The 24,628-nt window shown below is 41.5% G+C and overlaps 3 protein-coding genes across 3 annotated transcripts; 2 read left to right on the top strand and 1 right to left on the bottom strand.

Annotated features, from left to right (window-relative positions):
• The first annotated feature begins 15,293 nt into the window (after positions 1–15,293).
• LOC109828105 (cytochrome P450 71A1-like) lies at positions 15,294–17,520 on the top strand. The gene is made up of 2 exons (XM_020395144.1): positions 15,294–16,265; positions 16,742–17,520. Exons 1-2 carry the CDS (start codon positions 15,345–15,347, stop codon positions 17,351–17,353), a joined length of 1,533 nt encoding a protein of 510 aa, XP_020250733.1. The 5' UTR covers positions 15,294–15,344; the 3' UTR covers positions 17,354–17,520.
• Positions 17,521–19,225: 1,705 nt separating this feature from the next.
• LOC109828103 (protein HHL1, chloroplastic) lies at positions 19,226–21,334 on the top strand. Its single transcript, XM_020395142.1, is given in 7 exon segments — positions 19,226–19,480; positions 19,483–19,581; positions 19,774–19,911; positions 20,253–20,339; positions 20,446–20,493; positions 20,792–20,925; positions 21,133–21,334. Coding segments are annotated over 7 exon segments (702 nt in total). The 5' UTR covers positions 19,226–19,297; the 3' UTR covers positions 21,146–21,334.
• Positions 21,335–22,419: 1,085 nt separating this feature from the next.
• LOC109828104 (cytochrome P450 71A1-like) lies at positions 22,420–24,348 on the bottom strand. Its single transcript, XM_020395143.1, has one exon. The coding sequence runs from the start codon at positions 23,428–23,430 to the stop codon at positions 22,774–22,776; it is 657 nt and encodes a 218-aa protein (XP_020250732.1). The 5' UTR covers positions 23,431–24,348; the 3' UTR covers positions 22,420–22,773.
• Positions 24,349–24,628: the final 280 nt, after the last annotated feature.

Below are 24,628 nucleotides of genomic sequence, written 5' to 3'. Positions count from 1 at the left end.
TGATTCCATACTTAGAGTAAACCCGAGCTCTCTTTAAACCCCGATCTTGAAGAGCACAAGATTAGAATGGCTCTAATACCATGTAAAGATAAAACCGATAGTGCTTAGCACTAGCCCAAGACCGTAATACCCGAGAAACCCGAAAGAAACCAAGAGAATAAACCTCTAAGTATGAAGAAGAATATGAAGAACACTTAGAGAACACTTGAAAGACTTTTAGAGAAATGTAGAGAACTTATGAAGAGGAAGACTCTTTATTTGAACTTGCTTTATTCACTTGTTCAACTTTTTCTTCTTGCTTACAAATGAGAGAGGTGAGGAGGTATTTATAGCCTCCCAAAGATATGTTACAAAGGATCTAGATTCTTCTAATATCACCTCCATAGTTCCTAGATATTTTTCTAATCTCTAGAAATTTCTACATAATATCTAAATATTTTTATCACAAATTATCTAGATGTTTCTATACTATTATCTAGATATTTAGCTTAAAGATTTCTCTAGAACACTTTAAGGAGGTGATCAACCTTCTAGAGTGTTTCTAGAAAACCTCTAGAATTTGGACCTAATTTTGGGTTTGGTCAAACTTAGAATAATTCCATCATAAACCCAAAATTAAGCTTGATCCAAAATCAAGTTTAATTTCAATACTCCCCCTTAAACTTGATTTTGTCAACCATCCCGAGCTTCGAGCGAAGTAACTCAAATTGGCCCTTTGGTAGTGACTTGGTGAAGATATCTGCAACGTTGTCTTCGCTTCGAACCTCCAAAGCTTCAATTGTTCCATCAAGCACCTTCTCCCGTATGAAATGATGTTCTAACTCGATATGCTTCGTCCTTGCATGAAACACCGGATTATTAGCCAACTTGATAGCACTTTGATTATCTCCATAAATTGCAACCGGCTTATTGATTGGCTCCAACAAATCTTCAAGGAGTCTTCGAAGCCATATACACTCTTGAGCTGCGAGTGTTGAAGCTTTATACTCCGCTTCAGTGGTAGACAATGACACCGTTGCTTGCTTCTTGCTGCACCACGAAACACTTGTGTCTCCACATAAGAACACATACCCTGAAGTTGATTTTCGATCATCTAGATCTCCACCAAAGTCAGCATCCGTGAAACCATGAAGAGAAACCTTGGCATTGTACTTGTACATCAGACCCATGCCAAGAGTTGTCTTTACATACTTCAAAATCTTCTTTGCCGCTTCTAGATGTGGCTTCCTTGGTTCTTGCATAAACCGACTTACGAGACCCACCGCGAAGGCAAGGTCAGGTCTTGTAATGGTTAAGTATAGAAGACTTCCTACAAGAGAGCGATAAGGTCGAGGATCAGGTAGCAAGGACCCTTCATCGCGTTTAAGCTTTATGTTCACGTCTATCGGAGTAGTACGAGTCTTCCCTTCGTGTACTCCGAACCTTTCAACAATCCTTCTTGCGTAGCTTTGTTGGCCGAAAAATATTCCATCCTTTACCCTTTCGACCTCCAAACCAAGAAAATTGTTCAACTCACCCAACTTCTTCATCTCAAACCTCACCGACATATCCTCTTGTAGACGAGCAATTTCAGCATCATCATTCCCGGTGATGATCATATCATCCACATAAAGAAGAACCACCACGTGGACTCCTCCATTCTTCTTGAAGAATAGACTCGGATCAGAATTTGATGGCACATACCCGCAAAACTGAAGGAATTGAGCAAGCTTTCCATACCAAGCTCGAGGAGCTTGTTTTAACCCGTACAAAGCCTTTTTAAGCTTGCAGACATAATCAGGATGCTCTCGTGACTTGAAACCAAGCGGTTGCTCCATGAAGATTTCCTTATCAAGCTCTCCGTATAGAAAAGCATTCTTCACATCTAGTTGCCATAACTTCCAACCAAAGCTTGCGGCTAAAGATAAAAGTGAGCGTACCGTAGTCATCTTTGCCACTGGACTGAAAGTTTCATCATAATCTTCTCCATATTTTTGAGAGAACCCTCGAGCAACCAACCTTGCCTTAAATCTGTCAATGCTCCCATCCGTTTTTCGCTTAATTCGGTACACCCATTTACAAGAAACGGGTTGGACATCCTTGGGTTTTGGAACCAAATCCCAAGTTTCGTTCTTCATGAGAGCATTCATCTCCTCCTTCATTGCGCCCTCCCACTCTTGAACTCCTTTTGCTTCATCATACGATGATGGCTCCTCTTCATCTAATGGAGCTGCAAAGTAGCATGAGTAAGTAGTGACAAACCTTTCATCTCTGAACCGAGCAGGCTTAACAATGTTCCTTTTTGGCCGTTGATTAGCCATGGAACTACGATCTTCTTCCTCATCTTCCTCTTGATCAGTGCTCCCCCTTTCACCTTGCGTCTCTTCTTCAAGACTTCCGCTTTCACTTGGCATTTGAACAACTGGTTCATCGATCTTGGAGGAACCCCCACCTTCTTGTTCGACCAAGACTTGAGGTGGCCCATAAAATGAGGAAACTTCATCAAAGACAACATCACGAGACACGGTGTACCTGTGTGTCTCTGGATCCATACACCTCCAGCCCTTCCTTTGTTCATCATAGCCGACAAAGATGCATTTCTTCGCCTTTGCCTCCAACTTGGTTCTTTGAGAGTCAAACACGTGGACGTAGCAGATTGATCCAAATATCCTGAGATGTTTCACCGTTGGCTTCTTCCCATGAACCATCTCATAAGGAGACTTCATATTGTTCGGACTAAGTGGCATCCGGTTGATGACATACGCTGCACATCTCATGCCTTCCGCCCATAAGGCCTTAGGCAAATTTTTGTCATGTAACCAGCTTCTACATGTCTCGCTTAGATATCTTATCTTCCTTTCCGCTACTCCATTTTGCTGAGGTGTATACGGACATGTAAATTCTCTCTTGATACCATGTTTTTGGCAAAAAAAGAGAAACTCCTTTGACATGAACTCCCCTCCATTATCCGTCCTTAAAGTCTTGATCTTCTGACCTAATTCTCCCTCCACGGTAACCTTGAATTCTTGAAACTTGGAGAATACTTCTGATTTTTCCTTCACAAAGTATACCCAAGTGTACCGTGAGAAGTCATCAACAAACAATAGCATGTACCGAAAACCAGAATAGGAGGATGTTCTCGTCGGACCCATCAAATCACTATGGACCCTCTCCAACGGAGCGCTGCATCGTGAAGTGGAGTTGTCAAATGGAAGCCTATGTGACTTTCCATATTGACAGCCTTCACAAAGCTTTCCTTCATCATGAATCTTCAACTTTGGGAGCCCGTTAACCAAATCCTTATTCACCATAACCTTTAGCTTAGTCATATTTATATGACCAAGCCTAGCATGCCATATAAAGGCATTATCATTCGTACTCATCTTCTCAACATAAGAATTTGAGGCCGATAAAACATATAAATCCTTAACCCATGCTCCGGTGTGAACCACGTCCGCTTTTAATTCTTTAATATTCTTTAAGAATTTAACGTCTCTTGGGCCAAATAAAACGTAGTTACCTGAGTCAACCGCATTCACCACAGAGAGAAGATTCTTCCTTACTCCAGGAACATGATATACGTTCTTGAGAGTGATTGGGCTTCCATCATCTCCTTCAATAACGACTGTCCCTTCCTTCTCAACGCGGTGGATTGAATTATCCGCAGTAATGATGGCTTCTTTCCCGTCATGACGCTGAAGACTAGAAAATAACTTCTCGTCTCCGGTAATATGATGGCTACAACCAGAATCCACAATCCAATCATTTCCAAGATTTTTAGCTGTGGATGTACCTGAAGATGCAGCCTCCACCGTGAAACATTTTCCCCATTCTTTGTCTTCAGTATGACCCTTTGATTCCGCCATATTTGTTTCCTTCAGCTTGACTCGACAATCCTTTTTGAAATGCCCAAGTTTTCCACACCGATAACACTTGAATCGCTTCTTGTCTCCCGTAGAAGATCCTTCTCGTCCATCATTATTCTTCACATTACCATATTTGGGTTTGGCTCTGAAGCTTTGTTGTCTCCCCGCTACAAAAGCGCTCCCCGAGTCATCATGGACTTTAACTCCCGCCATTTGCATGGCTAGTGATTCTTGCGAAGCTAGTAGATTTTCAAACTCCTCCAAGGAAGGTTGTGTAGCCCATCCTTGAACTGAAGTAACAAACGGTGTATATTCGGGTCGTAGACCACGAATAATAGACCGCTTCAACCGTGCTTCCGAAATCGACTCCTCCGGATTGAGAGTATTAATCTCAGAGCAAAGATTTTTTACCTTGATGAAAAACTCTGAGATTGAAGACTCCCCCTGCTTCGCATTCGCCAACTCGTTCTCTAACAGTTGTAGACGAGCCTCGTTCTTCTTGTTGAACAATTGATCTAGTGCCTGCCAAATAGCACTTGCGGATGTACATCTTGAGACATGCTCAAATAGTCCTGAAGATATTGACCTCTTCAAAGCAAACTCCGCCTTGGCATTCTTCCGTGTCCACTCCTTTGTCGCTTCCGCTGTTGCAGCATCTCCCCTTGGTGGTGTTGTGCTGCTACCGCCGACGACATCCCATAAGTCCTCACTAACCAAGTATGACTCCATACATGACTTCCATAACCGGTAGTTAGATTGGTTTAAGATCTCCATTCCCAATCCAACGACACGACCCATTGATTCCATACTTAGAGTAAACCCGAGCTCTCTTTAAACCCCGATCTTGAAGAGCACAAGATTAGAATGGCTCTGATACCATGTAAAGAAATCACCGATAGTGCTTAACACTAGCCTAAGACCGTAATACTGTTGGCCTTCTTGTTTTGATGATGTTTAACAAACAATTTACCACTAATATTGTTTGTCTAGTATTTGTGTTTTCTTATTTATTATAGACAAACAACGAGTTGGAGGATGGATGGAATAGAGCTTCAACGATCATATCCAATGGAGGTTGGTGGAATAGTGGTTGAAGCTATGCAAATTCAAGTTAAAGATCCAAGTTCAAGCTTCATCCGCAAGATTACCAAGAAGTCCTTTCATACGATCTATTCAGCCAAGCATTGAAGGGATCGTAAGTAAAATCTATCTTATCCAAAGTATCCCATGCTCCTCTATAAAAGAATGAGTCTGGAATACTTTGGAGGGGGTATCTGTAGGCGTCAAAAAATGCTAATAGATATCCCAAGCATAGAGAAGATCACTCAAAAATTCACAAGAAAGGATTTCATACTGTTTTGGAAAAATCAAAACAAGTATGAACTGTCTCGCCAGCGAGACAGTCTTTGCTGTCTCGCCAGCGAGACAGTCTTTGCTGTCTCGCCAGCGAGACAGTGTTGAAATAGTCAAAACTACATTTGTAACTGCCCTACACGTGTCCATTAACTGCCAAGGGACGTGGGAAACATCATGGGCGAAAATCACGTGGATAACTGCCAAAATAACGGAGTTTGAAACGTGAGAGAACAGTTACAGCGAGAAACTGCCATTTTCCGAGACAGTATTTACTGTCTCGCTGAGCGAGACAGCAAATTTACTGTCTCCCGGGGCGAGACAGCAAACGCTGTCTCGCCCAGCGAGACAGTAAACACTGTCTCGCCGTACTGACTTCTTCGATTGTTAAGTTTTTGCAGTTACTGACCCTTGAGGCTATAAATACCCCCCTAGGGTCACTTCTGACGGGGATCGAGCATTTGTTAGAGCATTCCAGAGCAGAGAGAGCAGAGATTTGAGTTCTTTTCTTGCAACGCCTTGAAATTAAGCTTCGACTTGATTTTAAGAAGAACGACTATCTTACTTCGATAAGATATCATTTTAATTTCTACTTCGATAACGAAGTTAGAATCATAAGCCCCCTCTTCACGATCTGTGAATCGGCGGTCCACGAACCAAAGCGTTCCCGGCACAGGCAAAGTCCCACGAAAACGAAAATTGATAGACGATTTTCGTGTTTGTTTCTCAAGAGTTGTAATTTTTGTTTTGTTGTGTAGAAAAAGTCTTATAAAAAGATTATTCTTTCGAATTTGTTGTAATCGAACAAAGTTATAATGAATTCCACAGCAGCGACTTTTGAACGAAACAAAGGCTTATAGGACCAATTATGTTCTTGCTTCAAAAAGGATTTCTCTCGGGTTTGAGAGGGTTGATCGCTTGGTTTAGAGATTGGGTGGCAATTGGCATGGTCTTGTCAATTGGTGTTGCAATTTGCATGGTATTGCAAATTGGTCAGGTTTGCTTTTGATTTTATAAGGTTTCAAAATCATAGTGGAAATCTTAAGCGGGATTTGCTTGGGGACTGGATGTACACCGGGAAGGTGGAACCAGTATACATGCTTATGTTTGTGATGTTTATTTTCTGAGCTTGTCATTCTTTCTTTGCAATTTATAATCTACTTTGCAAACTCACCTTCTAGTGTTTAAGTGTAAAGCTTCCGCAGATTTTTATAAGAGCGCACTCTATTCTTAAGGGTCACGATCCTACACTTGGTATACATAAGCAAAACAGGACCCTACAGTGTTCTTCTGCCTTTTTGAGCTGTATTCGGATATCTCTCAGCATTTTTTTTGACGCCTATAGATACTCCCTCCAAAGTATTCCAGACTCATTCTTTTATAGAGGAGTCTGGGATACTTTGGATAAGACAGATCTTATCTTCAATCCCTTCAATGCTTGATTGAGTAGATCGTGGAGAGGAGTCCATAAAATAGCTTCGGCTCTTGATCTCTTCATCCATTAGTCTATTCAGTTCTTTGTAGAATAGCTAATGCTTCTCCGGCACTGCGTTTATCGCTGAACCGTTGTTGAGATTTTGAATCGAGGCTGGTATTTCCATATTGATGCTTGTTTGTCTCTCGAGAATTCGTCAGGTTATCCTTAAGAATATCAAAAGTAATATTTTCCAGAAACTTCCCATTGAATGTAGGAAAACAGTTTAGACTCGTGTACTCATTGGAGTATTTTGGTCTCTTTTTTGTTGGTAGAGATGAACCAGAAATCGGAGAGGAAGAATTTTATATTCTATCTCCTAGTCTCTTGTTTGTTGGTAGAGATGAACCCAAAATCGGAGAGGAAGAATTTTATATTCTATCTCCTAGTCTCTTGTTTGTTGGTAAAGATGAACCCAAAATCGGATGGTCTCTTGTTTGTTGGTAGAGATGAACCCAAAATCGGAGAGGAAGAATTTTATATTCTATCTCATGGTCTCTTGTTTGTTGGTAGAGATGAACCTAAAATCGGAGAGGAAGAATTTTATATTCTATCTCCTGGTGCAAAGGAAACTCGAAGTGGGATCTTCATTTAGAGAATCTATATTGGTTTGAATAATCTTAAATGTCACAAGGTTTGATTATTCAACTAAAAGTGGACCTCTCGTTCATGGAAGGAATCGAGAGGTGATTTTGGTTGTGGTCCTAATTGTAGTAAGGTTTTGACCAAGTGGGAGTTTTGAGACGATCCTAACTGTTTAAAGGTTTGATCGTTCAATTTGTGGACCCCTTGTTCATTGAAGGAATCGAGAGGTGATTTTAGCTTTGGACCTAACCGTTTAAAGGTTTGACTAAATGGGAGTTTGAGAGGGAAGACTGATCCAACGAAGTGATCGAATCTCATCTCAACAAAAGAGTATTCGGAAATCACCGTAGGGATGTAGTGTTTATCACTTTGTTCATAATGATCGGGTTATCCCTAAGAATATTACATTTAACATCCTTCCGTGAACTTCCCGTTACATGAATTATCCACCCACAGCTTTCTTTGCAAAACTGGGTGTAACGAGGAGTACGTTTACATGAATTATCCACCCACAGCTTTCTTTGCAAAACTGGGTGTAACGAGGAGTACGTTATCCTCAGTCGCATGTTCGGGTTATCCTTAAGAATATAAGATTCTCTAGGAACTTCCCGTTACATAAATCATTCACCCCCAGCTTCCTTTGTGAAGCTGGGTTTACCATTGTATTCAGTTAGATGACCGAGAAGCAGTTTATACTCGTATACTCTTTGGAGTGTTGAGAAGCAGTTTATACTCGTATACTCTTCGAAGTGACATGAAGAAGTAGTTTATACTCATATACTCTTTGGAGTTAGGGGAAAACAGTTTATACTCGTGTATCCCATGGAGTTAAGGAGAACAGTTTGTACTCGTGTATCCAATGGAGTGTGGGGTCGTCTTTATTTGGCTTGTTTCGCCATTATGACGCCGGAGTCAATTAATGCTTGGATCTTATTTTTGAGTCCAAAGCAAATATTGGTGGGATGAAGAATCCTTCTGTGGTATGCACAGTAGTTAGGATCTGTAATCATCTTAGCACCCTCCTGATCTTTAATAGGCGGTAGCTTGATTTTATCATTAACGAGGAGGTATTCTAATATGGCTGGAGCTTTATCATCTTGGAAAGAATACTCCTTTTGGAACCTCGGATCGAGAGTCGCGTTCACAGCGATTGTAGATGTCGTCGGTTGGCTTTTCTCAGCTTTCTTTCTTTTAAGAAAGTGTTCAGCTTGTTCGCCACTGGATGGTACGACCCCCAGAGCTTCCAGGACATCGATAGAGAGGTTATTGTGGCATGTTTGCAGGATGAACTCCTCTGTAATAGGATCTCTGCAATTCATTGCTTTGCCACGGAAGCGCTTGACAAAATTGTCGACTGACTCTCCGTCTTTTTGCTTCTCATCTAAAATGGTTCCGCTTGACACTTCGGTATCATCATCGAAGAAGTTGCTGAGGAATAAACTTTCCATGTCATCCCAGCAATTGATGCTCCCTGACTTCAGACGTCGGTACCAATCGAAGGCGGGCCCACGAAGGGTGCCAACGAATGACCGGACCATTAAAGCCTCGTTTCCAGAGATCATGCCCAAATGAGACTTGAAATAAATCAAGTGCTGAATAGGCGAGCTCTTCCCCTCAAACGGTGTGAAGTTAATCAGATTGAACTTTGTCGGATACGGTATTGAATCCCATTCTCTTGGATAGGGACATGGAATACCCGTCTTCTTCACTTCTTGAGCCGTCATCAAAGCGTTGATTTTATTTTCAAGCTCTTTCATTTTTCCCTTTATCGTCTATGTCTTCATTCGAAGGACGTTGAGGAGAATGAGTTAGACCACCCCCTGTGAGAGGTGCTATTGAACCACCCCCAATCTCGTTATTGGGAGAATCCGTTAGACCACCCCCAGCGTTATTGCTATTGGGAGGTGTATCAGCCCTAATGACTTCATCCACTTCTGGATCACTGTCATCCATAATATTTTGAGTGTGGCGGCTGGATTCAGTTCTTTGACTGGACAGCTAGCAATTCCCTCATTTGTTGGATAGCCAACTCCATCTCTGTCTTCATCTCAGCTCTAATTTCTTCACGTTGTTTGGCTAGAGCTTCTTGAAGTATTTGAGCGAATTGATCAGAGGTGATTGTGAGTACTTCTCTGGTTTGTCTTGTGCTAGATACCGTATCATCCGAAGCGATCGCAGAACAAGTGTCTGAGAACTCATCCTCTGATGACATTCCTTCATGCATTCTCTTGTAGTCTTTACGCCTGATAGCTCCTAGCTGTAGTCGAGACATCCGTCGGGCAATTCTTGAATCGAATTTTCCTCCCGAGGAAAAGTCGGGGTTTGGTTCACTTGAATGCTACTTAGATTTTCCTTTATCAGCCATGTTGATGGTGACTTCAGGAAATTCATCTTCTCGAATATCAAGCTTCTTGTTGAAACGTCTCGGTTTGGGCTTTGACATTTCAGTAGAAAGTCTTTGGAACACAGAAACTTTCGGCGGAATGGCTTTAAAGCAGTTGCATTTGGACAACACTGCTTTGATAAGTTTTTCACATACACAATGACGATTCGTTTCTCGAACAGTCCTTTTATGTGATTTGTTTCCACCTTTAGTTTGATAGTACAACTCGTCAGCATGGTGACCAGAGCAACATATCTTCTGTTTTTGTGTTTGAACCTTGTTAACATACCCAGGATGACTTGTCGTCGCCTCTGAGCGATCCAAGGTTATGTCAAGAGTCATACGTTTAGAACCACCCCCTTGCGGGTGTGGAGTCTTAACGGGCTCCGAATGCTGATTTTTCACAACTCCAGACTTTAGAATCCAAACTTGGCAGAGTTTCGGTGGTTCTTTGGCCACCATTTCCTTCTTCCTTTCTCGTCTTTGTTGTAAGAGAGCACGGGCATGAGCAGCGTTTGCACGACGTTTTTGTATACGTTCTTCGAGGGTCGAACGAGCCCTTTTAAGAATAGTCCATTCCTCCGTCGTGAGTTTATCAGAGACATGAGTGATTGGTCATTGAGACAACTGAACCACTCGATGCCTCATCGACTCTAAGTCCGCATGATAACGAACTCCGTCGGGTTGTTCCAAGGCTTTAGCCATTTGGCGAGCGTGGCGCTGACGTTGTCTCTGACGAGCCCTCTTCGTCAATGCCGACGGGCTTTGATTTAATGACTCCTTAATTGAAGAAGAGTCATTATGAGCAGATAGGTTGCGAGTAGAATCCTCAGCAATAATTAAGCGAGAGTCTTCATCTGTAGTGTTTGACAACTTCAACAAAGATGAAGTCTTCCTGCATTTGCGAGGCGGGGAAGACTTTACAGATAAAGACGACGAATACTCCTCAAACTTCTCTTGGTCGAACTCGTACTCGACCGTTGATTCAACCGGGATCTTGATGGTTGGCTGCGACACGACGGTCTCGGCAGCGAGACCGTTGGCTCCCACTGTGGTCGCCAGTTTGTTTTCGTCAAAAGTTGACTTCGTTGTGGAATTTATTATATTTTCGGTCGATTACAACAAATTCAAAAGAGATAGTCTTTTTATAAGACTCCTTTTACACAAAAAAAAAATTACAACTTTTTAGAAACAAACGCAGGATCGTTGTTTGGATCGCTGCTTGCGTGGGATCTTTGCCTGTGCCGGGAGCGCTTTAACTCGTGGACCACCAAATCACAGATTCTGATTGAATCGTGAGGGGTTTAATGATTCTTCCTTCGTTTATCGAAGTGAGAATTTAAAACGATACCTTATCAAAGTAAGATAGTCGTTCTTCTTAAGATCAAGTCAAAGCTCGAATCTCAAGGAATGACCAGAAGCTCAGGAACTCTGCTATCTCTCTGCTCCAAAGTATACAAAATGATCAGCCCCTTTCAAAAATCGACCTCAGGGGATTATTTATAACCCCTATGAACAGTTAGAGGAAAATAAGCTCGCGAGACAGCATTTGCTGTCTCGGCTGTCGAGACAGTGTTTGCTCCGAGACAGTAAACACTGTCTCGGAAATCCTAACTGCACAGTGGTTTCTACAATAACTGCCTTCCCACGTTTCAAACTCCGTTATTTTGACAGTTATCCACGTGATTCTCGCCCACAACGTTTCCCACGTTCTTGAACAGTTGGTGGTCACATGTCGGCGGTTTATAAAACAGTTTTTGAGCATTTGAGAACTATCTCGTGGGCGAGACAGAGAATGCTGTCTCGCATGGCGAGACAGAGAACACTGTCTCGCCTGCGAGATAGTAACAACTGTGTCGCCTGGCGAGACAGAGAACACTATCTCGCATGGCGAGACAGAGAATACTGTCTTGCCTGCGAGATAGTAAAGACTGTCTCGCGTGCGAGACAGTAAAGACTGTCTCACGTGCGAGACAGCCCATACTTGTGTTCTTCTGCCTTTTTGAGCTGTATTCGGATATCTCTCAGTATTTTTTTTGACGCCTACAATAGCGATGTGGAGATTATAAAAGTCCACACGAAGGATAATCCGGCGGATATACTCACTAAGGTGGTTCCGAGCAACAAGTTTGATTATTGTTGAAACTTGTTGCATATTCGTGATTGTTGAGGCCGTTGGCGGCCATTTGGGTGAACTACGTTCGGCTTGATTCCTTGGGCAAGAGGATACGTAGGCAGTCATATTTGATGCAGCCGGTTTGGATTAGTTAATTTTGATGGGGGTGAGATTGTTTGGACTCTCGTTCGGGTTCTCAACTTGTTGTGGATTGAGTTCGTACTGGACACAACAAGTGGAACATTTGGTTTCTTTGGTGTCGGCTCAGTTTTGAAAAAACTTCGTCGAGGTGGAGAATTATGAATGAGACGTGTGTGTGGTGGGGCCAACCCACGTGTGTGAAGAAACGAAGAAACCGGACTTCTTGCGGATGTTGAGATCGACGTGCAGGCCCACCCGAAAAGCAAGCAGCTACAGAGCGCGAGGTTTTGTTATTTTGGCATGCGATTTCTCCCTAGGATGGTGTGCAAGGTTTTGTTATTTTGGCTGGGGATTTTTTTCGGCGTGCAGTACAGAGCGCGAGGAGTTTTTTCGGAGAAAAATTTTTGGCTGTCCGCATTGTGCATGCAGAATTGTTTGGCAACTGCAGGAAGAAAAATAGTAGCTGCAGTGAAGGAGATTTTGTGTAGTCTCTTTTAGGGTTTTGTGCATCCCTTTGAGAGGTATTTGTGAGAGATTTGAGAGTTTGTTTGAGGGTTTAGATTGAGTGATTGTAAACCCTAGTTGTATTCTCTCCCTCTATTAGTGGATCTCCCCCCTCCTTGCCCCGTGGACGTAGGCAATTTGCCAAACCACGTAAAATTGGTTGTACTATTATTTGTGTGATTTGTAATAGCTTTTAGGTTCCCTCGACGCGCAGTCCTAGAGCTGACGAGAGGAAGAGCTAATATCTCACTTTGATGAGATATTAGGCTTCAGATTCTTGTTCCCTTTGAGAAACAAGAATTCTTATTGCGACTTGACTCTCTTGTTGTGCTGCCGAAGTGCTGCCGAAGTGTTGCCGATATTTCCGCTGCGCGCAACAATTAAGAGTTGCATATATTTGAGCAATCCAATAAAGTTTCAACGATTTGCTGAATCATGAGATTCGTCATGCCCTCGAAGAGCACATCCTTGACATGCTAGCCAATGAATAGGATTAACTGTAGTGACAACACGCAGACGATTTTTCTTTATTTCATCTTCATCTTGTAAGGTCAAATGTTTCTTAATGTTTTGAGATAGTTTTTTCAAAGCATCAAGCATTAAAACATTTTTTGAATGTATTGATCCTGTTTCTCCTTCATGCACTCGAAAATGACTATCTTTTCCTCCAGCTCTCTTCCAACTATTAAATCATTTCGAAGTCCAAGCTTCTTGTTTATGTTGTTGGGAGGAATTGCTCTAAAAAAGGAAACAAGGAAATCAATAGGCATGATCAGTTATTTCAGAATATTCTAACCAAGCATAAGTCTTGAACCAATCATGTCGAAAGCTACGTCCATCTTCATTTCTTGGATATTCTCGGAGGTTTGGTTAGCATGGCCCTATTGCTATGTAATGACGTCGAACCTCATCTTGTTCTTCATATGGATATTTCCATATTGCTTGACGTAATCCTGGATTATAAGATACGGTATCCTTAACCTTTTGAATTTTAGGATGATGTTGCTCTTCTTCTTTATCATCAACCGTTGGCTCCATAGGCAGTGCCTCGCTTGAGGCTCCAATAATGTCTTTTTTGGAATAAAATGAAAATAAAGTTTTCATTTCCTTTCCAGACATTTTAGCTTCAAAAATTAATAGATTGTGATTAGGATATTAAAAGATTGCATGCATTAAGAAGCATATTAAAAGATTATGATTAGGATATCAAAATTGCTAATGACTACCTAGATAACATCTTAGTCTATAAACTAAAATAATTAACCGGGTCCATTAGTCAATCGGGTTAATGAAGGAACCATCAATTTCAAAATAGATCTATTCGTTAGTGGCATTTGAGTAATTAGTTGTTTGAATCGTTAGGGCTAGGGTTTGGGGGAGGATGAGGGAGCTGGAGGAGGGTCGAGGGCGTACAAGTCGAGGTGGTTGTTGACGCGATGCTGGGAGGCAAGGAGGACGTTGGCGAGTCGACGACGTCAAGGATTTGGTTGGGCGGTCGTCGGGCGCGTTAAGGCTCGAGCGTTGAGGGCTTGCTCTGGGAGGCGAGAGCGAGCCGGATTCAGTCAATGGTGGTTCTTTGACTGCGGCGGCCTAGAGGAGGTCGCGAGGAGGAGTCGGTGAGTCGGCGACGATGATGATTGGTCGGGGCGGTCGTACAACGCGGCGTCGATGGCTCGACGGTCAACGGGTATGCTCTGGAGGCGAGGGGACGTCGGCGAACGAACGAAGATTTGGTCGGCGGCGGTCCGTCAGATGAGCTTGGGAGTTCAGGATTGCATCGGCGAAGCTCTTGGATCCACGTTCCAACAAGGTCGCGGGCGAGGGCGAGAGAGGGCTCAGAGGGGTATTAAAATTTATTCATTTTCTTGTCCTGAACAGCTGTCCAAGGCAAGCCGTGCACAGCTACGCCTCTGCTTGTTGGGATGTCAATTTTCTTTTAATAACAAACTAGCATTCCCATGTACGGGACACGTTCGTGACACAAGATCTCAGGAAACGTTGTAGTCTAATTCTCTAAATAAGAGACAGATTATGAGTTTTTCTCTAAGCTTGAGATATTTCTATTGATTTTGCATATTGGTTAACCAATTGGTCAACCGATTGATATATAACTGAACAGTAAACTATTGAGATTTATTTCTTGGAGCCCAAGGCTAACATATATAAGGGCTCTTTTCGCTTGCTTTAAGGCTATAAATAGGATAGACAGCGAGGGGTTTGATTGTAAGAATTTTTGTAAAAACTCCATTTAGAGATGAATGTTACTCTTAATTGAAAAGATCTTCAAAAATTATAAACATTATTTATAATTGATAAAAAAAATATTTCTCCACCTTTTAAAGTTTTGTCTTCTCTCTTGATTTCCTCCATATTTTACTTGCTTTGATTTTTCCTCTTTGTGATTAATTTTTCTAGTCTTGATTTTATTTAAGAGATGTTTTCTCTGACTTTTAGTTCCTTTGACTAATCCTTTGCGTGAAGGGACTAGTCAAAGAAACATGCACCTCTTGGTTCCTTTGATTAATCCTTTGCTTGAATGGATTAGTCTTCTCTGACTTGGTCCCTTTGACTAATCCTTTGCTAATCGAAAGGATTAGTCAAAGAAACATATAACTCAGCAATGACGAAACCATTGTACTCAGTCAAGGATGAACATCTCTTCTCCTCTCTCCCTTTACCCTTCCTCAGAAAGAATTACTCACTTGTAACCCCTTAATGTTCAAACTTCAGCTAGAAATAGGAGCAGTAGTAGTTATATTAAATGAGTGGTTGTAAAGATACTCAGTTGAGGATATATATATTGATATATAAAAATTTAAATAAAAATCATGCTTGGTTCCTAACTATGGACTTGTCAACAATTTGATGCTCAATGAATGTTTATATAAGTAGACATATACACCCTCATTAATGGTGGAAACTAACTACTGCAGTTAGTCAAGGATGAACCTCACTTCTCCTCTCTCCCTTTACTCTTCCTCAGAAATGACCATCTCTGCAATGTCATTATGGCTAATCTTCATCCCTCTTGCATCTGCTCCTCTTCTTCTCCTCCTCATCCACAAAGGAAAGCAGAAACATAAACTCCCTCCCGGACCGAAAAAGCTCCCCATAATTGGCAACCTCCATCAGTTAGGTTCGATTCCTCACCGTTCGCTTTGGCTACTCTCCCAAAAACATGGACCTTTGATGCAGCTACAGCTTGGTCTCAGGCCAACTCTTATCATTTCGTCCGCCGAAATGGCTAAAGAAGTAATGAAGACTCACGACCTTGATTTCTGCTCTCGACCCCATCTCATTGCTCCCAACAAATACTCGTACAATTCCTCTGATATCAGTTTTTCACCCTACGGCGAGTACTGGAGGGAGATGAGGAAAACATGCGTGCTCGAGCTTTTCAGTGCCAAGAGGGCGGAATCATTTCGCGGAGTAAGAGAAGAGGAGGTGTCTCTAATGATTCAGTCCATTTCACGTTCTTCGTCGAAGCCTGTCAACCTGCATAAGGCCGCGGTCAGTCTTGCAAACAATGTTGTCTGCAGGATTTCTGTCGGTGAGACGTACAAAGATGGAGAGTATGAGAAGGGTCAGGCTCATGAAATTCTTAAGGAAGCTGATCAGTTGCTGGGAGATTCTTTTGTTGGCGATTTTTTTCCAGGGTTGGGCTTTATCGATAGATTGAGCGGAAGAACTCGTAGGCTCGAGAAGAATGCAGGCGAGCTTGACGCATTTTATGAGGAAGTTATAAGGCATCACCTTGATCCTGAAAGGGTTAGACCTGAACACGAAGACCTCGTCGATGTTTTGCTTCGTGTGCAGAAGGAGGAAGGCCGTATCGCCAAGGAAAACATCAAGGCAGTCCTTACGGTATTGAAATCTCTCTATCTTCACAGTGAATGAATTTTGCCTTGATCGTGTTCGTTCCCTCCGTGCCCATTAGGCCTAATTGAATTAGCCTTGGATCTAATTACTTTTTTTAATTTAGGCAAAATATGAAAAATAAATAAACATTTGGTATCCAGATCAATCGATCCTGAAGGAACATTTGGGACCAATCATGATAGTGTTCAGCTCTCAGTAAAAAGTATATAGGGCCCCTTAATATCGATATTTTGAAGTTACTATCCCTGTAGTTTCATTGCTGCAGATAAACCCCGTGAATTAGTTATCTCAACTCATTTTACCCTCAGATAGACTCGCTAATTTCACCCATGCCAATATCTTCCAACATTTCGCCGAGGTAAAAGGTTCAAAATAAAAAATCTCATGAACTGAGCTCTTCGCAAACTTTCATCTCGTCCTTATTTATTACCTAAGCTCTATATTTCTACGGGTTTTGTTAGGATATCTTCATTGGTGGAAGTGAAACATCCTCTGCAACCATAGTCTGGGCCATGGCCGAGCTTGTAAGGAATCCAAGGGCAATGAAGAAAACACAAGATGAAGTTAGGGCCTTCCTAGGATCGAAAGGAAAGGTCGAAGAAGGAGACCTTCATCAGCTCCAATACCTGAAAGCAGTGGTGAAGGAGACTCTCAGGCTGCATTCTCCTGTTCCACTTCTCCCGAGAGAGACAATTCGACACTGTAAGGTCGAAGAGTATGATATATTGCCAAATATGCTCGTATATGTTAATGCCTGGGGGATTGGAAGGGACCCTAAGACATGGCAGAGTGCAGAAGAGTTCATACCCGAAAGATTTACGAATAGCTCGGTCGACTTCAAAGGCCACGATTTTCAATTCATTCCTTTCGGCTCGGGACGAAGAATTTGCCCCGCGATGAGCACGGGGGTGGCGGTCATCGAGCTTGCGCTTGCTAATATGCTGTACTTATTCGACTGGGAGTTGCCTGAAGGGATGAAGAGAGAGGATGTCGAAATGGACGATACAGCAGGGTTTACTGTGCACAAGAGATCTACTCTTTACCTTGTGCCCGTAAATCGTGGCTCAAAATAGGATTACGTGAGACATGCATTTCATGTAGTATGTGAAGTAGTAGGGTTGGTGATGCCCTTATTTACCCTCTAAGTATGTGTATGCTATGAATAATGTAAACTTTCCAGAGTGCCTTATGATGGTGTTGATCCAAATGATAGCCTTTACATTTTTTTTCATTTTTTTCATTTTTTTTGGTTCTCCTGGATGCTATATATACCTTTCCATGTGCAGGTTACCTTCCTCTGTGCACATTAACCCTTAGCTAATTAGTTTGACCTGTTACTGAAACTGTTACAGTGATGAAACATTTCTTCATGTGTTGAGGATAGGTGCCTCGCATTCTAGGATCCATTTGTTATCCTTGCTGGGATGCCAATTTTTCTTTTAACAACAAACTAGTATTCCCTTGCACGCGACGCGTTCGTGACACAAGATCTCAAGACTTGTTGCAGTCCAGAGAAGAGGCTGTTTGTGAGTTTTTCCTCCGTGTTTGAGATATTTCTGTTGATTTTACCGGGAGCATGGGCGTCTCTGTCGAATTTTTTCGACGAAGAAGGCACTTATCTTTGTTCTTCCAAACATGAAGGTGTTTTAGAAATTCTAAAATGGAAGCCCACATAAAGAAAAGGGGATCCTTTTAAGTAATGGTACTGTTAACAGTTTCTCTTGGGGAATAATTTAATGCCTAATAAAAGGAGACTTTTGGGGAAATATGGCATTCATATAACCATGGAATGGACTCGCGACTCCTCTAATCAAATATTTGATAACCTCTTACTGATCAAAACGGTTGACTTGCTACTTGAAAAGTGAGATACGCTTCAATTTCGTAGACTTGTATTTCGTAGACTTGTGGCTTGATCATCTATAGTTGCATAAAAGTAATAAAAAAAGGACAAATTTTTAAAAACACCAATTTTTCAAATTTAACTAGCAAAACCGACCTTCTAAAAATTAAAACTGCAAAATCGACCCCTTTGGTCGATTTTGCAATGGGGGGGCTAAAAGAAACCATGGTCTCCACCATCTCCGCCATCCAAACTCTGGTCTCCACCATCTCCTCCTTCTCCCACTGCGACGCCTCTTCCGGTGGTGACCTCCGCCTCTCCTCTCCGCCTCCCTCGGCAACCAGGACACGTGCCGCGAGTCCCTCTCCGGCACCTCCTCCCTCCTCGCCTCCCTCGTCGGCTCCGGCCTCGACTCCGTCTCCTCCCTCGTCGCCCGAACCCTCACCTAAATCCCCGACGGATCGAATAAAAGAAATCTCATTTCTTCCGACGGGTTCTCGAAATTAATGGGTCAGAGTAGAGGACCGGAGATTGCTGCATGTAACATTTTTAAGGAAGTGGTCGGTGCCACCTTGGTCGACAAGAACATGGAGCTCATCCAGAACTGGCAGGAGACGAAGGACGCAAGGCTGAAGCCGGCGAAAATCGAACGAGGAGCAGCGTAGGACGGTGATTGAGACGAGGGGTGGATGGAGACGGCGCCGGCCACGACGAGATCGCAACGGTGCCCCATGAAGCGGCGCGAAAAGTGGGACGAAAGTGAGAACCAGTAACGCGTTTACAATTAAATGCGACGGGAATAGCAGCCCCGTCCATTTTCTTTTTTTCCACCGCTGCGCAAAATCGATCAAAAGGGTCGATTTTGCTGTTTTTATTTTTAGAAGGTCGGTTTTGCTAGTTAAATTTGAAAAAGACGGTGTTTTTAAAATTTTTTCCTAAAAAAACAGTTCAACTTTCTTCACAATCAATAAATTGAGGCCCATGCTTTTCCTATTTAAAAAAAAAGAACATATTAACCCTAAAAAAATTGAGACCCACTAATTTCCACGCATACACACAAAAAGCACAAAATCCACTGATGAGATAAAATCGTGGATAAGAGAGGCTCACTCACAAGCAAACTAAACACAGCTCTGCTTCTTTTCTCGTCCCATTATTTTTCCAAAGACCAAAAATGGAGGTAACCATGTCAATAGGCTCCTTGTCTCGGCCTCCTCTCTCAAATCCCTTGAAAACCCACGAAGATCTCTCCATCCTCAGGCCCTCGTCCTTCGTTCCTAGGACCGGAGGAGCCGTTCCCCGTGAGAAAATGGCGAAGAGGCCGGCGATGGTGGTGGAGGCCAAGGGAAAGAAAGGCCATGCAGTTCTCGTCAGTTTCGGCGGCGGCAGCCGCCGCCGCTTCCGAGATTCGGGACCGATGGCAACCCCAAATTCGTCATCTTTATTCGAACCGCCAATGTAATTCGTGGTTCTTGGCCTTTTCTTCGATACGGGTCGCCCTTGATTTTGGGTCCTGTTGGTTTACTTGGGTATCTTTATTTGAACTGGATGAGGAATGATTTATGCAAAATTTGGTACATTGAAAATTTTATGGGTGTATAGTGGCTAATATCAGTATTGAGGAAAATGTCTGGTTGGGCTTAATTGCAGGTGTATCTTTGGTATCCACTGAGTCTGATAACTGGCGGCACAACTGCGAAGATCATGGTTGCCGCGAAAGACAATTTTCTTGGAAAATATATATACAAAGACACAATTGCCAGGAACCTTGCAGCTGTTATCTACAGAGTAACTTCATTCACTGCCTATTCTTCTTATTTGACGTATGTTGTTGTTGTTGGGTTAACTGCGGATAGAACCCTGTAAATAATATCGCCGAATCGAACATTCATATGGGTAGCATGTTGTATGTGCAGTTTGGGGCAGTATATATTGTTGGTATGTGCAGTTTGGTTCACTTTGTAACATTCATATGGGTAGCATGTTGTGTTTGAAGATTAAATTTTTATAGTTTGCGTATTCATCTTGTTCTTTCCCATTCTGCATTACGCAGTCAGGGGTTCATGGTTGCCTTTATTGCTCAGTTATCAGCTTCTTAGTGAGTTTATCTGTTAATGTACTTTTAACAGGATGAAAAGGAGATACAGAAGTCAGCAATGAAGCAATATCGAGTATTGCGGTCAGCTAAGGGATTTAAATATGGCTACAAACTTGTTGTAATGTCTCCTCTCACCCTAGATTAATATGAAGTTATTGGTTTTGCTTTCTGTTAAAATGGAGGGGGGGAATTTGTGTGATAATTTTGTAGCAAATTTCATGCAGGAAAACAACAATGTGAGATCAGCACTCTCGCCAACTGATGTTATTGAGGTATTGTACTTATTCTTTCTACCTTAGTTGAAAAGAATTTAGTACTCTGTGGGAGCTTACCATTCTAATCATAGAGCAGATATGTTCTATTTCATTTATACTGCCGAGTAAGTTATCTTATTAAGCTAATCAAGTACACACTGTCTTAATCAATTGGATGCCAGAATATTATTTTTACCGTTTACCTCTTCCGGAATCAAATATGCCTTTATGTTATTACTAACACTATAGTTATCATTTTTTCAAATTTGATGAGATTTGTTGAGCATTAACTTCCATCAACATTTACGTATTTCAGCTTCCTCCTCAAGAAGAGCTAAAAACTGTTCTTGATAAAGTGAAGGACTTCTTCGGTGAAGCCAAAGAATCATTTGGAAAGATCACGGAACTGAATACAGTGGGAACTGAGGGATCGGTAGAAACTAAATCTGAGTGAGTTCCTAGGATTTAAATGGAAATGGTCTCATTTATCACCAAATTCGTCTATATTTCAGTCACGTATAACTAAAGACATTCTCATTTCTGCAATTTGAACGTCGTTTACATATAAGCAAATGAAATCACGCTAGATTTCACAGATCCTCTTAGAGTACAGTCTCATGGAATTCACTCTTAAGGAGCAATTTGTTGTTATTGTAGGGTTAAAAGCTGATGACGGAGATTTAAGGACATTAAGCTGAACATGGTTCTTGAGCATGTTTTCTGCATTATATTTTGATGGTCCCTTGAGATTTGTAAGTGATACAACCAAACAGGTGTAAATTTTTGTCTATATTAACCACCTGAATGAAACTGTTGGTTATTTCTTTTTTATCTATATAATCCCTTTCTTATTGCCTCTTATTTCACATTATAATTTCATAGGACTTTAACTTGGTTGTTGTAGATGCAAAAAAATAAAAAATAAAAAATAAAAAATAAAAAAAATCATGACAAGCCATAAAGGGTTTAATACCTTTTGATAAGCTTTGAAAGTGAAATTAATTTGAGGATGCTTACAGCTCATATACAAGTTACCTTGAAGGTAGGCTTTCTATATTAATTAATTCAGAGAGGCATGCCTTCCCCTTGTAGTTGTCAAATTTGATGAGCTCAACAAGTCCTGTCAATGAAACCTATTATGAGGATGATAGTACCTCGTATAGATCAAAACCAATGTGAGGGATAGTACCTCACATAAATCAAAACCAATGTGACGATGATAGCACCTCATGTAAGTTTGAGAGTACATGTACCCTCTATTAATCCAATACAAAAACACATGCCTCACCCTTTCATATTAACCAAATTCTCAAACTTGAGGGTGCATGTCAATTTCAATATATTAGTGTTATCATGTGATCGTAAGCCTTAGCAATAAAATCTAACTCGATGATACTCCCCCTACACACCTAATTTCAGCTTGAAGGTATATGAGCTCCACATAACACCTATTTTAAGAAATAAAAAAAGATAAGCTGATAGATAAATTAGAAGTGAAAGGCAAAGGAAATGTTCGTTATGATAAACAAATGCAACAATCTTGATAAATAAGTTTCAATAAGGACTCCCCCACCAATCCCTTTCAAACACCTGGTGATAACTTTCCTTTGTCTTCCTATAAATTGAGACCTCATTTGCCATTCGGGGAGGGACGATAACAAAAGAACGACAGAAAAGATAGAGAAAATGTGGAGAGATTGAAAAAAAGAGAGACTTGGAGTCTTAAACAACAAAGACAAGGTCCTCTATATCTTTTTTATTTGGAAAGGGTGGAGGGCTCCAGAACATTGTCTGGAGACCTAAGATCCCATCTTCTTTCTCTTAAATTTTGTAATACATTAGAAAGATAATAAAATCAATATCTTTCTGTATTTGATTTATAATGTATATTTAATTCTTTGCTTTCTATTAATATTAAAAGAGTAATTAATAGAAAGAAAGAAATTTTAAAAACATGCACCTCACAATTTTTATTTCACAAACAAAGTGATACTAATATGTATCTAAGGAGTAAATATTTTAAGAGTAATACTACTCTTCTTGAGATTGGTGACACGACTTGGTCAAGAAGAGATTGGGCTACTCAAATATTATTACTCCTCTGATGGATACTAGCACCACTTTGAATTCTTTTTAAAAAAATATACACGTCGGGCATTCCGACACTTACAGTTGTGTGTTCTGTAGATATCATAGACAAGAGATAACATAGAAGCCCATACTAATATCTAACTTAAATCCTGCAAACAAACCTTCAAATACGCGGACGATATCTTCGAGCAAAAGCTCGTTTGCTTCTTAAGCTTTAAACCCAAACTCCTGGTTTCTCGTTGCCACAAGAATTAGAGGAGTCCTCTTCTTCGTGGTGAGTCCAAAAACCTCACTCATGTCGACATCCCCAGCATCTACACCATCTTGTAACTTCCAATCGAAATGGTACAACAGCCTAGCCAACGCAGTCTCTACAGTAGCCATTGCAAATGAATTACCAGGACATCCTCTTCTGCCTCCCCCAAATGGCAACAACTCGAAGTCCTGGCCCTTAACATCGGTCTCGGTGCCTTCGAATCTTTCTGGGTTGAACTCTAAAGGTTGCTGCCATATTTCAGGATCTCTCCCTATTGCATATATGTTGACAAAAACCCGAGTCTTGGCTGGGATATCAAAGCCATTGACGACACAGTCTTCCATGGATTCTCGAGGGACTAGGAGGGGAAGTGGAGGGTGGAGCCTTAGCGTTTCTTTGATTACTGATCTTATGTATCGAAACTGATGGATGTCGTTTTCTTCAACTTTGCCTTTGTTTCCGGCAATTTGCCTCATCTCTTCTTGTGCTTTTTTGAGGACCCGAGGGTGGAGGGCGAGCTCCGTCATAACCCATTCCAGTGTTGCAGAGGTTGTATCTGTTCCCGCTATAAACATGTCCTGTATTAGAGTGCAAGATGAAATGAACATAGAATAGAGTCAGCCTGTTTGTTATAGAGCCGGAAATAAATTTCTTTTGTGGATGTTGTGATGACAAATTATGTTTTGGAAATCCAAAAAAATAATTTTTTTTAGGAAATCTGGAAGTATGCAAATCCCAACCACTTCCCACTGAAACACCTTTTCTCAAAATAGAAAAAGTTTTGGAAGATGATTTCAGGTATGACAAAATCCATAGTGTGGGACTTGCATTTTCGATAGAATCTGGAGATCCCATGGAAGCAGACAACCCCTTGAGCAATTTCAACTATACCTTTTATGTTTGTAGTGATTGTGATGGTAAACTTTGTTGGGTGATAATTGGTGTTCCTTGTGAAGAATGTTTGAGAATTTGCACAAGGAAAAGCCATGTAATCTGGCCAAAGTAGTTTCATAGGAGGAAAAAGGGTGCATAAGTATTCTGCTAGATCATGGTTGATAGGATAACATTGTCTAAATAGTAGTCGTGGGAGCAAACAATTACAATAGTCTTGCAAATGTGCACTGAATGGATGTCAACACTTGGATCGTCTGTGCACGACTCCCGATATTCAATGGTTCAAGGGCTAACATTCATTTGGAGAATTTTAATGTCGCGGGTCCGGATGCACTTGATAATTTTCCCTCACTGATGGTGACTCTCGTTGAACCAAGTAATATTTTAATTAGGGGTTTTTCTTGTTGGGAATTTCACGCAGAAAACCCCTAATGCAACGGAAACGCAAAATAGAGAACAATACACCAAGTTTAACGAGGTTCGGCAACTGCCTACGTCCTCGGGAGCCACACAGATAATTTCTTATTTAATCAAACAAGAAATTACAAATTTAGGAGCAAATCCCTAAACTGGGATTTCTCAGATGAACACTGTAGCAACAGTGTTAATGATTAAAGGGAATAAACCCTTTCCATTTATCACTTGAGAATAAGTGAATGTCCACAATAAAACCCCACTTCTCTTTTCTCTCTCTCTCTCCTTAAATACCCCATCAACCACCGTTGAAAAGCTGGGGATTAATTAGAAAATCACTGCTGTGATTTTAGGGCTTTAGAACGCTGCTGCGTTGATTTCTTCCGCCGCCAGAGAGAATGTCGGGGAGGAGAAGTTTCGGCACACAAAACCCTAGGGCATTGGGGGTTTAAATAGGTGGGATTTGGACAGGCTGGCGACAACCTGTCGCCAGCGAAT

This window comes from Asparagus officinalis, unplaced genomic scaffold, assembly GCF_001876935.1.
Source record: "Asparagus officinalis unplaced genomic scaffold, Aspof.V1 AsparagusV1_Un722, whole genome shotgun sequence".
NCBI lineage: Eukaryota > Viridiplantae > Streptophyta > Magnoliopsida > Asparagales > Asparagaceae > Asparagus > Asparagus officinalis.
Note: the sequence above shows the minus strand (reverse complement) of the source record. Positions and strands in the feature narration are given on the sequence as shown.